Source organism: Macaca mulatta, chromosome 14 (genome assembly GCF_049350105.2).
Source record: "Macaca mulatta isolate MMU2019108-1 chromosome 14, T2T-MMU8v2.0, whole genome shotgun sequence".
Classification (NCBI taxonomy): Eukaryota; Metazoa; Chordata; class Mammalia; order Primates; family Cercopithecidae; genus Macaca; species Macaca mulatta.
Genome location: NC_133419.1, coordinates 107542592 through 107556690, shown reverse-complemented (window position 1 = coordinate 107556690; position 14099 = coordinate 107542592). Strand labels below are relative to the sequence as shown.

Genomic DNA, 14099 nt, shown 5'->3' with positions numbered 1-14099 from the left:
CTAGGACAGGCAGGTAAACTAGGATTTGTGTGATTTCCAAATGCTTATTAAACATGTTGCCAAAACTCCCAGAGTGTATAACAACCTGCTGGGGATTACAGCTGGGGATTAATTTAGATTTATATAGAATCTAAGCTTCCATATCAGCCCTGAGGTGCCAAAGAAATGGATTGTTAGGTTGAGCTTTAGGGATAACCCGGGGACTTGGACTTAATAAAGCATTTCAGAGGGGATCCGAGGCTTTGGGATGATCAGGTTCTAACTAATTCCTAATCTTTGTATACATTTGATTGCTCACTCAGCACCGTGACTCATATCATCACCAGGCACGCTGTGTGAAATGATTCCCCTGACCTCCTCCACAAACCCCCCAGCAAGTCATAAAGATTGTCCTATTGGAATTCAACTGAACATTGCACTTCAATGTTCTTATCTACAAAGTCTGCTGTAATAAATACTGGATATCATAGGACCTTGAGTCAATTTATCCTTATGTGTTCTCATTTTTATTATTGAAATTTAAAACTGTATTTAGTTTATGGATACCAAAATGTTCACTGGGAAAAGAAAATACAATTTCATAAAAGCTGTTGTCTCTGTAATCTCTAGCAAAGTATATGAGATCTATTTAAAATGTCAAGAGATCAATTCATTGTGAAAAGTTTCCTCCCAGCCAACGTGCAGTGAATTATTTAAAAGTTCTGACATCTGAAGCAGCTGGTACCATCTTCTTTCAGTCATTTACAAGTACTTTCATGGACATAACCCCATTTTTGTTTGGGGTTGAAAATCTCAATTATAGCAAAACAAAGATCTTAGTGAGACAAACAAACTGTAAAAGATACATTTGAGGACTTAAAAGATAGGGAGAAGGGAATGTAGCTTATTTGGAGTCCTAACTGTTGATTATGGGCTTCAAGGAAACTTTGTGGAAAGACTGAACTATGGCTATATGTGGTTCTTAACTTTTGTACTTAAGTCCATAGTTATCACCTCTCCCTTTCTCCTGTAAAATTTCTTCCTTTAGATTGTATCAGATGTTGTGTCATTTTATTGCTAATTTGTTTCAATGAGTATTTCTTGTCATTTTAGTTATATTAACTTATTCTGCGAATCCCCACTTACTCGCCTCCATTCAGAGGGCTATTTGTAATGTCATAACCACTAAAAAGTTTGTTGATTGATTGACATCAATGATTGACACCCACATATTACACAATGATGACTCTTCTATTTGAGCTTAGCAAAACTGTTGTGGAATTCACTGCTAAATTAAACTACTGTATAGGGCGTTTTACAGTTTATTTCTGAAGTGACTGATTATATATCAATAGTAAAGAGAATTGACATTTGTGAAAATGAAAAGAAAGTAAACACTACTGCTGACTTCCATTCTTATTGTCATTAATGATATCTCAGTTTGGTTGTTTTGTGATGGAGAGCTATCTTACCTAGTCTTGTTATTTATTGTTGGGCTAAACTTGACTTGTGTTTACAGGTCTAGGTTCCAGTTCCATTGTCACTACTGTCTTGTAGTGAACCCTTGAGCAAATCAGTATAACTTACTCTGAACTCACTTTCACCCTCTATAAATTTTGTGGAGATTAGCATTTTTCAGCTTTTAAGTTCAGGGGTACAAGTACAGGTTTGTTACGTACCTGTGCATGTATGGGGGTTTGTTGTACAGATTATTTTATCACCCAGGTATTAAGACTACTACCCATTAGTTATTTTCCTGAATCTCTCCCTCCTCCCATCCTTCACCCTTCACCCTCCAAAAGGCCCCAGTGTGTGTTGTTCTTGTCTATACGTCCATGTAGTCTCATCATTTAGCTCCCACTTATAAATGAGAACATACAGTATTTGGTTTTCTGTTCCTGCATTAGTTTGCTAATGATAGTGGCCTCCAGCTCCATCCATGTTGCTGGAAATGACATCTCATTCTTTTTTAATGACTGCATAGTATTCCATAGTGTGTATTTACCACATTTTCTTTATCCTGTCTACAAGTGATGGACATTTAGGTTGATTCCATGTCTTTGCTATTGTGAATAATGCTGCAATGAACATACACATGCATGTGTCTTTATAAAGGAATGATTTATATTCCTCTGGGTATATTCCCAGTAATGGGATTGCTGGCTCAAATGGTATTTCTGTCTTTAGGTCTTTGAGGAATCTCCACACTGTCTTCCACAATGGTTGAATTAATTTACAGTCCCACCAACTGCGTGTACATGTTCCTTTTTTCTCCAAAACCTCACCAGCATCTGTTATGTTTTTTAATTTTTTGTTTGTTTGCTTGTTTGAGACTGAGTCTCACTCTGTCACCCAGGCTGTAGAGCAGTGGCATGATGTCGGCTCATTGCAAGCTCCACCTCCCAGTTCAAGTGATTCTCCTGTCTCAGCCTCCTAAGTAGCTGGGATTTACAGGGGCACTCCAACATGCCTGGCTTATTTGTATTTTTAGTAGAGCTGGGGTTTCACCATGTTGGCCAGGCTGGTCTCGAACTCCTGACCTCGTGAGCCACCCACCTCATAAGCCTCCACAAATACTGGGATTACAGGCGTGATCCACCATGCCCGGCCCTTGACTTTTTAATAATAGCCATTCTAACTGGTGTTAAATGGTATCTCATTGTGATTTTGATTTGCATTTATCTAATGATCAGTGATGTTGAGCTTTCTTTCATATGCTTGTTGGCTTCATGTATGTCTTCTTTTCAGAAATGCCTGTTTATGTCCTCTGCTCACTTTTTAATGGGGTTTTTTTTTCTTGTAAATTTATGTTTCTCATAGATGCTGCATATTAGACCTTTGTTGGATGCATAGTTTGTACTTTTAGCTTTTACAAACAACTATATTATGTGAATAAAATGGGATAAGACTTTTGAAAGAATTTTGAAATGTTAGAAGGAACCTCGTTTTTTATATACCAAATGAATATAATCATTTTGTGTTTTTTTTAAACTGCCATTATATCCTTTAACAATCAAAATACTATAGCTCTGGTTTTTCAAATTAAATATAGACTGTTCATATTATACCTTATTAGTACTACCAACTGTTGTTTTAGGTAATATTTCCTATCCATTAATAGCATTCGAGAAGGAATATTTTCTTCTCCTTAGAGATTCTCATAATTGACTGTGCAATGTTCTTGTATGTTCACACATCCTTTATTCTGCTTGTGCTTACTGGTTCTTTTGCCCCAACCTGTCTCCTACACAGCATAACTTGGAGCTGCTGCTAACATGAATCTGTGTTAGGAGGATGGGTTGTTTTTAAGAAAAAAGTAATGGGTTTGGATCCAAGGTGCTTTCCAAATAAAGTCCAAACTCTTAGTTTAGGGCTTTAAAACTTTTTCCTAACCTACTGTCCCAGTCTTAACCCTCATTCTGACCTCACTGGGGAATGTCATCATATGGTTAGAAACTTTACATTTTTCTTGTTTCTAACCCTTTGGTTACATCATTCTGTACATGCCTTTAAATAACATCTAGTCCATGAAGTCTCTATGGTCCTCCCACTGCAAATACTTTTTTCCTCTAGACTTCTGCAATTTTCGTGTCTACTTTTCTGATGGCATCTAGCCTATTCTGTTCTGTACTTTTATATTACTCTGTGTTTTGTTCATTTGTTGAGGGTTTTTAAAAACTCTTTTATTCTGTTTCTGTATCTGTTGACAAAACTGTGAGCTTTTTAGATGTGTTCTACTGCTTATATTCACAGAAGTGTCTAGGAGGTTTTTCTTGGGCAATAAGAAATAGTCTATAAAGAGCTGTTGAGTTAAATTGAATTGTTGGGCCGCACTTTCAGATACAAGTATGAAACTGAACATTACATGAAACTGGACAAGTTTAACGAATAAATTTATTCCAGTGTTAGTGTTTGGAAGAAGAGTCTTTATATGTGACTGGAAGAGAAGAATCAAGCTGTTTAACCAATAATGGTATCGAGTTTGGATAGCATGCTTGGCTAGAAATCAGCAAGCAGGTATCAAAGACATTGGGAGTCATGAAATGTTGTTCTACAAAGTTAAATACTTAATGTTTTTTACATACAGGACACACATTTAAAGCACATGGTTTACCAAACATAAAAGGAGTGCACTAGAATTTGGGCAGGTTTTAAAAACAGAGAACGTGAATCCTGCATTCTTGAAATAAAACCTGTATTATGCAGTTTCCTCAGACCTTTGTTTAGGGAAAACAATAACATTTGAACAAATATTTTCAAAGAATGCTGTTTAGAAAGAAATCAATCTTGAACAAATATTTTCAGGTAGTACCACACTTAGCTTTGAGTTTTTTTTTTTTTTTTTAAATTACGTGAAGGGATCTTTTCTGGATCATAACATTTCCTAGCATTTGGAATCTGATGAAGGCCACATCTATACAAAGAAATAGAGGTGTCACCACGAGCAGTCAGAGACAGGCTTCCTGAGCCTTTAACATTTCTGTCCACGTATTTTACATTTCCCTGGCCTACTTGATTCATGTGCTCTGTATTTTTTTCTTAGATTATTAAAACGGGAAGAAAGTTTCACATTCATTCCGCGGTCTCGTGAAGAGCTTCCAGACAACTTTCCAAAGGAAATTCCTGGGATCTGCTATTTCCTGGAGGTAAGGACTGGTCCAAAGCCACCAAAGCCTTCTCTTTCTTCGTCGAGAATAAAAAAGGTTTCCTACAACATCGGCACCATGTTCCTCCGGGAGACAAGCCTCTGAGACCTGCTACAGAACAAAGACTCCTCCAAAAAGCACAAGCCCAGAACATGGGTCACCACAGCGGGGGTGGAAAGAGATTGTGTCTCTTTCATTGCTTTGTTGAGAACAAGCAGCAAAATTTCTGTATTATGTCAGGCAATAATCCTACTAAAAGGTGGAGGTGACCGCTGTCAATACAAAGCCGGAGGATGAGGGAAATAAGATGTGTCCATTCATATGAGTGTTTTTGGTCATATATATATACATATATTTTAATTACAAGTGTGGGTCCCCTTTCAGAACTAACCAATAAATAGATTCCATGTTTTCTTGTTTATCACACATACAAGTATCTTTCCCTATATATTTGTACCACTTTTGAGAGCCAGTTTTGATTATATATTCCTACATTTAGTGAGTTGGTGGGTGAGGAATATTTTCTAAGTTTCTTTTTCTGAACAGACATTTCATACATGTATCATGGCAGTGTGGTAAACTTCCCAACTGGAAGAATTGTAACTCGGCAAAATATTTTAGGGATATTACCTATTTTTATACATATCTCTTCTAGATAACTACATTTCACACAACATTATTACATTTTCAGAATCTGCTTCTGTATTGTTAGTATATTATATAATACTAACCTATTAATCTAACATAGTTTCCCTTATTTAGAGAAATCAGTGCTTGGACTGAGAATACATATAACCAAGGATTTCAGATACCAAGAAAGCATTCTATGTCTGCTTAGTAAATATATCTTAGATTTAATTAATGTAGCATGGAATCCAGAGGAAATGGAATTTCCAAATACCAGATATATCTGTAACCAAGATTGAAGAAAGGTCTTTTTGCCACCTTCTAACAAATATCAGTTAAAATGAGATGCTTTGCTACACTGGACCCTTTTCAACTTAGCACTTATATAGGTAGCTTTTGCAACACTAAACTATATTCTAATAAACAGCATTCAACTAAATGACATGTTAGTTACCCCCTTCCTTTTCCCCAGTTGATGCCTCCTAAGAGCCGAATGCTATTCTTGAGAGCAAATTCCTGGATACTGGCATTAGTGACAAAGAAGTGTCAGGACATTTTGCCAAGAATGTTGTTTCTTCTTGTACAACACAAAGCAAGGAAACCTCTGTATTTTATGGCTTTGAGGTTTTAAAAAAATGTTCTGCAGTTTGATTGATACGGCTTTTAAATTCAGTGAATCACTTTCATGAATACTGAAGTAGCTATAATCTTCAGAACTAGTAATCATTATAGTTACAGATAGGATTCCATTGCATGTCCTGCTCAAATGAAGACCTGTTCTCATTAATCAATACTGCATGAAAATATTACTGGCTCACACTAAAATTAGGAGCATCATGTGTCCAGAGTTTTCCTGTTTGGGATCAAATATAAAATCTAAGTTTCTATTGAGGTTAATAAACTGGAAACATTTGTTTCCTTGAAACCTTGGAGAGGTCATTTTCCTACTCATTGATAACTTATGTCTAACTGAATGCAATATTCTTTTCTGTTCAGGGATTTTGGCTGCATTATGGTTTGGTTATGACATAACTCAGTTAAAGAACATATTTACTAATTTCCAATGTAGTCTATGAGGCTTATTTAATGTTTTTAAATTTTCTATTTGTGTGGCTAGAAGGCATTTGTAGATATGCAAATATTTGTTATAATCATGATCCCTTTTATAATTTGAGTTATTTTCTTGCCCTGGGTGTTTATAAGGGCACGAGTACAACACTCTTTATGTGGAGAAGACAGGAAGTAGACCTTGAACTCTAAACCTTTGCCTGACCCCCTCTTCTGTGGGCCTGTGTCTCTGGACAATGAGGAGGTTTACAGTCAGTATGAGCAGAGCAGGCTGGGAGCCCCTCAATCCTCATGCTTATATTAGAAAATGCCTTAGCAATGTTGATGGGCTCCTTGTAGCACTGGAGCATGGGGAGAGAACAAGCTCACTGATGTCGTTTATTATGTCTTCAGTAACTTAGAACTTATTATGGTATATTAAATCAATAAACATGTTGGTGATGAACAATGAGTTCTGTAACCATAAGGCTGAAAGGGACTTCCAGGAATATCCAATCTATTTCTCTCACTTTTTGTAAAGATTTGTCTAAGCAACTACAAACACATATTTATTCTCTCCATACTTAAGAATATCTATGGGAAGCATATTTGAAAAGCATCATTGGAAATCCACCTCATTACTAGTGATAGGCCTGGAGAGAAGTATTGTATTTATATATCTCAATTTGTCAGAAGAATCACAAATTCTGTATTAGTTTATATGATTTTACTTAGAGAAGACGTATCCATTTACATTGCCATAAATGTCACGATGAAGAACGTGCCAGAGATTTCTTATCTGTCACCGACAGGATGTCAACTACATTTTTCATACGTTATAATCTAAGTGTATATTCAAAGCTATAGTCTGAGATAATGGTCCAATCTGTTATCATTTTGCTAATCTATTATAGTTGATTATTGTAGTTACAATGTTTCTATATGTTTGTGAAGTACTATATAAAATGTCTGTTCATTCAAACTTCAATCACAGAAGTTAGAAGATGGAGAAAGAATTATATTTTTATTTGTCCTACACAATGCCATCTACATCTCTTCTCTTAGGAACTGTGATTGTAACAATGTGGTGGCATTTGTTATTTCATATGACTTATCTATATTCTCACTTACTTACAAACTATTACCAACAGCATGCATTTTAGTATGGCAGATAAAAGAAATTTATGTGATATTTCCTTAGAAACCAAACGATATCAAATTGGGGAAATGGTTTTAACCCACTCTACAAGGGATACTTTAAAATATAATTTGGCACCTATAGCTCTTGCATTTTAATGTTCTTTTAAGCTGCTATTTGGAAGAAGGCAACTTATAACTGGCCATTAGCACCAAAGCATCAATCACATTGGTATCAGGATTATGTTGATGGAGAGAATGTCATCATTTGCAAATAAATCAGTTATCTAACAAAATCAGAATCCCCCAATATGTACTCAGAATGTACTACCCTGTATCTTCTTTGTGGACCTTAATAATTAGGTATCACTGACCATAATAAAAAATAATAATATGCCTCAGAAACATAGTAGTTGGATCTCTTGTCTATATAATATAGAGAAGGGGAAGAAGACATAGCTTCCAGGTAACATGGGACCCAACTGCCTACAGTCTGCCTTTATTCATCTCTTGCTCTATATTTTAAGTAATCTTGGATTTTCCTTTTAATATCTGATTATGTGGAATCAAGTGAGCTTTGATCTGGGACTCTGAGACAGACATTGATGCCTGAGATTTGAGGGTGGGTCCGTAGGTTCAGCACTTCAAATGTTATTTCTCACAGTCTTGCACTCCTTCCTCTTGTCCAGTGACAATGGTGTCAGGACACAGTAGTTTAGTGTGAATGTGCATGTCTCTCCAGGAAAAGCAAAGCAAAAGAGAATAACAACTTAAACAAAATCTCATTCACAAAGGGAGCAAGACTTTTAACTTTGCAAATGCCTCTAAAGAGTTCTAGCAATATAAAGCGAAATTAAATTGATAGATAACAAAAGGCAAAGCCATGGAGAATTCTGAAAACCCCACCAGGCATTGTGTTTTATACAGAATCATATTGCTGCTGAACAAAACGGTGTGTGTATCTAAAGTCATAAGGCATCAAGTAGGAGCTCAAAATTATGACCATCATTAAATATATTTGTGGAAGTCTTCTTGGGTTCCAGACTTTCTGAGGGCAAGTGTTGTGGATGGTTAAGGCAAAAAGTAAAACTTTTACACACAGGTTTCTGTCTTGTCATTTTGAGAATGACTCAGCCCATTCTAGACCCTTTCTTACTCCATTCTGTCCCTAGAAACTATCTCACCCCTCAAGCCTGGCCACAGTAAACAGCATTCTCCCTTCACTTCTGAACCCAGAATGGCTACAGAAAGGGTTGCTGGTGCCTCATTCAGGCAGATAGGAAGGACCACACACAGTCAGGCCTGAGTAACAATGTACTTCTGAAGTGTAGTAATGAACTGGATGTGCCGGGGCATTAATTATGTCTGCAGCTTCTCCCTCTGCTCTTTCTTCAAAACCCAGTCTGACTCCAAGCACTTCATGCAACTTCACTGAATGTTCCTTTGAAATTAATTATAAATGACTCTGAATAGGCTTTGGGTAGTACTAGATGCCTTTCAGCCGACAATATCTAGAAACTCAAGTCCAAGAACCAAGCCTTATATCGTAGCTTAGTTGTTTCTACTGTTAGATTATAGACCTTCAACTACAAAAATTATGTCATTTCAGAGGCTTCTATAAGCATAGCCTAATAGATCTAGCCCAAAAATCATGATGCGTAAGAGACTGAATTATTAAGATTTAACATATTTCTAAACAATTTATGGGCAGCTCTTGATATGAATATTCCTAAACCACAACCAGCTGGTTTAACATACACATAAATTGTGTTCAAGTGATTGAACAAAATGTATCGTTAAATGGGTAAGTTGACCCCAGGTATGGACTCAATTTCAAGATCCTCGTGGTGGTGAATGAAGAGCAGACACTGATATTATGTACAGATTAACATAATCTTGTCAGGCTATATTGAGATAGTGTGCAAAATTCCTTCCTCACACTTGATCCAAACAATTGAAACCTACATATTACTGTTCTTCCATCCTTTGTTTTCTTCCTTCCTTTATTCCTTCTTTAATTAAAAAAAGTCATTGATACATTTATAACACAGGAAGTATCACAGCTAATCTCATATTCTAAAATAGTTTTATAAAGTGATTACTATTTTTAGTTTGTGTATATGTATATGTGTGTTTATTGAATGCAGATGTTTCATTATTGAAAGAAATAAGTTTCTTTGGAAGGACTTGGGAATGCAGAGAAGTAAAGTTTGTGTCTTTATTTCTAATATGTTATAACCAGATCATGGTTTCAGTTAAGCACTTCATTGCCATTCAATCCTTATTAAGAAATGACCAGCCGGGCACGGTGGCTCACACCTGTAATCCCAGCACTTTGGGAGGCTGAGGCGGGCGGATCACGAGGTGAGGAGATCGAGACCATCCTGGCTAACATGGTGAAACCCTGTCTCTGTTAAAAAATACAAAAAATTAGCCAGGCGTGGTGGCGGGCGCCTGTAGTCCCAGCTACTCGGGAAGCTAAGGCAGGAGAATGGCGTGAACCCAGGAGGCAGAGGTTACAGTGAGCTGAGATCACGCCACTGCACTCCAGCCTGGGCAACAGAGAGAGACTCCATCTCAAAAAACAAAACAAAAAAAAAACAAAAAACAAAAAACGAATGACCTAGTTCAGTGGTTTAACTGATCTGCTTGGAAGTATCTGGCTGGCTTCATAAGAATTCCGTAGGGAGTTTTAGGAATACAGAAGACTAGTCTTTACCTTCAGAGATTTGAATTCAGTAGGTCTCGGGGAGGGCCTAGGAATCTGTGTTTAGAAAATCAGTAATGCTAATATACAGCCAGACTTGGGAATCATTGAAAAGTATTCAAATAATCTCAATTACTAGGAGTAAATACAAGCTGACGGGGATAGTAATGTTATTTCATTTGTAGTTATTTTGAAAAGTTAAATACTCTAGGCCTCATACAATTATTTTTTTCACAAATTTTAGTTTTGGATTTGATTTCCAAATTGTGGTCTTCTTTCTGAGCATACATCTTCAAACTTAGAGACAGATGTCAACACTGATAAGCATGAGGGATGAATATTGCTCACTATAGGGCTATTAGGCATACTAGATACAGTACTATTTTCTTAGTTACTGCCAGAGCTGTGCGGTATATTGCAACATTTGCTAATCCTCACCACCGAGGTAAAAACTATGACCTTTGGGACACAGAAGCAAATATCAAAGTGACAGCCTTACTCCTGAATGCTTTGATTTTTATGTTATGAAAAGACACCAACTTAATATTTAGTCTCACTATGTACTTTTCATATTGAATTGTATATTACCTGAAAAGGGATTTCCAAGCAATACCTTCTAACAACCTTTCAAGCAATAATTTAAGCCATGGTGATGATGCCATATGAAGCTTGCACTTCTTTGCATTTCATAGAGCCTTTGTGAAAACAGAAACATGTTTTATACAAGCAATAATACAGCTGGTGTGGACTTCTTAAAGATATTCATTATTCTGTAGCAAAATGAGCAGCAAGTAATGACTCAGATTAAAAATATCTGAGCAAATGATATGCTTAATCTATCTCAGAAGTTATTCATTTGCAAACATGCTGTAAAGTGATTAATATACATCAGATTATTTCTGGTGCATAATTTTTAAAATGGCTATCAAAATATGATTTCTATTCCTGTCAAAGAGATTTGTGTATTATTTATAATGTTGCCCAATTTTTGGATCTTTGTAGTATATAATAGTAAAGAAGAAGTTAAGGATGGATAAATGAGTGGAAGTAGAGCATAGGTTGGAAGGTTGGAAGAGAGGTGATTGAGAAAGTAGGCTTTGCAGAAATATAGATTGGTCTCGGGGCGGATTAATTCAAATGTTGGTTTGATACGGTCTTGGAAGATGAAAGAATAAAGATAAAAGAGCTCATTATTACTGTTTTCAATGATAGCTACACAAGTGTTTGGTAAGTATGATAGTATTTTGACTTCAGAATATGATTGACTGAAAGTCACCTGTACTACAATAAATGTCTGAAAATGATTATTCAATAATATTGAAAAAACAGTAAAGCTTTCAGATTTTGAAATGAAAAAAATCATGTTTTTAGTCTTCTTAAAATACAATTTTAATAGAATGTGGCATACTCAATGATAATCAGTTCTTTAGTAGTTACATTTACTTTTCCATCATTTAGAATAATATATAAGGATCACAGCTAAAATCAACTGGTAAATTTATGTTTACACTGAGCAATATCTAAACATCAGATTATTATTTAGCATATAAGCTTAGGATTCATTCCTAAGCACCTAAATAAGATGACAGCTCCTATAATTGCCTAGTGAGGTAAACAATCCTCTAAACGTGAATATGAACACATTTGAATGGTGGGTGTGTTTGGTAGTATTTTGTCTTTAACTTTCTATTACTCATAGCAAAACTTAATTTAGCATCCGCCTGCCCACAGTTTGGAAAATTTCCCTATCAAAATCAAGCAGGATTGTTGATTCACTGAGGCTTTGACAATTATCCTCTTGTATATCACTGGATCCTTAAATCCTTAGTAAGAATGGTTTTGGGTTAAATAAATAATGGAATATATTTAATTTGAATCTATTAAATTACACTGAATTTATCCTTCCAGTTAATTCATCTAGTTGCTGATCGGATTATTCTTTATATTAGACTTAAGTACTTTGCTTATTATTTAAAAGCAGAAAAGAAAAACCAAATGGCAGGTCTGAGTATTAGTTTCTTTTTGATTCTTTTGATACGTATTTTTAAAATGAAGAAATCACTTTATATTCAGTCTTCCTTTGTGGACTTTCTGCCATTTGCAGATAAAGAAGGAATTCTACTTAATATGTTTTTACTGTGGTCTATTAAATGTCATTAAACCTATATCTAACAGGAAAGTAATAACTGGAATAAAATCAGAAATGTGCAAAATTGTTTCTTCACACCACCTCACTTTCTGAAGACAATTCTTTGCATTTTGCTGCCTGACATTTACACATCAGACTTAGGACAAAGGGACAAATGGAGTGAGTGAGGTGGGCAGGAGCTTTAGATGAGATGAAGCGAAGAGAGTTAATTTTTTCTTCAGGAAGATATAGAGACTCTTAAAGGAGAGGCAATTTCTGTAACAAACACCTCTGGTTTAATAAAAGCCAAATTATTTATTTGACTACTGGTCACTCATTTTTAAAAAGAAGAGAGAAAGACAAAAAAAGAGAAACCCTTCACAAGCCATTTTTAGCTTTCCTCGGAGGTAGTGCCAACCTCTAGTCAGCTGCACATCTCAGTGAAGCTGGGATAGAAGCTTACCGAGCTACAAATAGATACTTTCTGAAGGTGGCAGATAGAACCAGTGTTGGTTACAATGATGAAGGTAAATGAAAGTGTCAGAACATCTGGGTTGAAGGAACAAAGAAGGCCAAATACCAGCTCTGCCATATGCCACAGAAAACCCTACTAAAATTAGCACAGAAAAACAGACTAACAGTATGCAAGTGATATTAAAACAAACTATATTTTTTCCTTTTATAACATGCCTGGCTGAGCTAGCATTCAGTGAGAAGAATACACTTTTGTCTCATGCATCATTTGAAAAAAAATTGTTGTTCTGACATTAAAGAAATTATATATTCCTTTATAGTTGGAAAATTTAATCACAAATAGGAAATATTTATTTTGTGTTCTGAAATTTGTAAACTTCTTTTGGGAGCTGTACTCTATGTCATATTCTTCTTCACACTTTTCTCAAATTGGGTTTGGCTGCTAGCAAGACAAGTGTGGAACTTTAGAGCAGAAAGATGTCCATCCATCCCTTAGAGAATGTGCCAGAGTATTTGAGCTGGAGAGAGAATCACCCCGTAGCACTTAATGGTTCTCTGTGAGACATGAAGACTCTAGTTTTCTAAACTTAAAAGTGGTTGGGTAGTATCTTAATCATCAAAGATTTTTCACTTACATGTAACTGGTTAATTCAAGCAGAGTTTGTTTAGAACAGAAACTTTAAAATGAGGGAACAAACCTGAGCAATTTTCAATCAAAATTATCAGTTAGAAAAATAATTTAAGACAAAGATTTATTGTCCTGAGTCAACTTACTCATATCCAAAACTTAGAATGTGAGAGACTTTTGAAAGTTTTCTGAATGTATCATGTTCTTCAGCAATGAGAAATACAATTAATTTTGTTTCTAGGTTCCTTAGAGTTTTATCCTCTGATGATAACATCTAATTGTGAATTACATTTAAGTGATTTTTACTTTATATTTTCCACTTGTTGCAGAAAAAAAAAATGTCCTAAATATGACAGACTTACAAATCATGGCATTGAGCCAGGGTTTGCAAATTTGGCAATATTATTTTACTTAAACTATTACACTTTTTAAAATAATATAAGCATTAAGGATAACAGTCAAATAATACTGTATTTTCAGCTTGTTCACATTAGAATATAGAACAATGCATTGTAAACTCGGAATAAAATCTAATTCTAAACCAATTTATGTTCAAATCATTTGAACAATAAATATGAATATTGCTACATCACCTCTGACTAATAAGAAACTATGCATTTCCATACCCAATGAAACCTCAGTTTCTACAGCAATTCTACTTTTATTGCCTCCCAAGAAGTATTTCTTCATGGTCAATGTAACTCTTTAAAGGCTAGCAAATGAATA

At 35.4% G+C, this 14099-nt stretch overlaps 1 protein-coding gene across 1 annotated transcript in view; it reads left to right on the top strand.

Moving 5' to 3' along the window:
• Window positions 1-8177, top strand: part of GUCY1A2 (guanylate cyclase 1 soluble subunit alpha 2) — a 327329-nt gene extending 319152 nt beyond the window's left edge. The window contains exon 8 of the mRNA XM_002799787.4: window positions 4523-8177. Within this exon, the coding sequence (XP_002799833.3) occupies window positions 4523-4730 (208 nt within the window). The 3' untranslated portion in view covers window positions 4731-8177. The remainder of the gene's footprint in view (window positions 1-4522) is intronic.
• Window positions 8178-14099: the final 5922 nt, after the last annotated feature.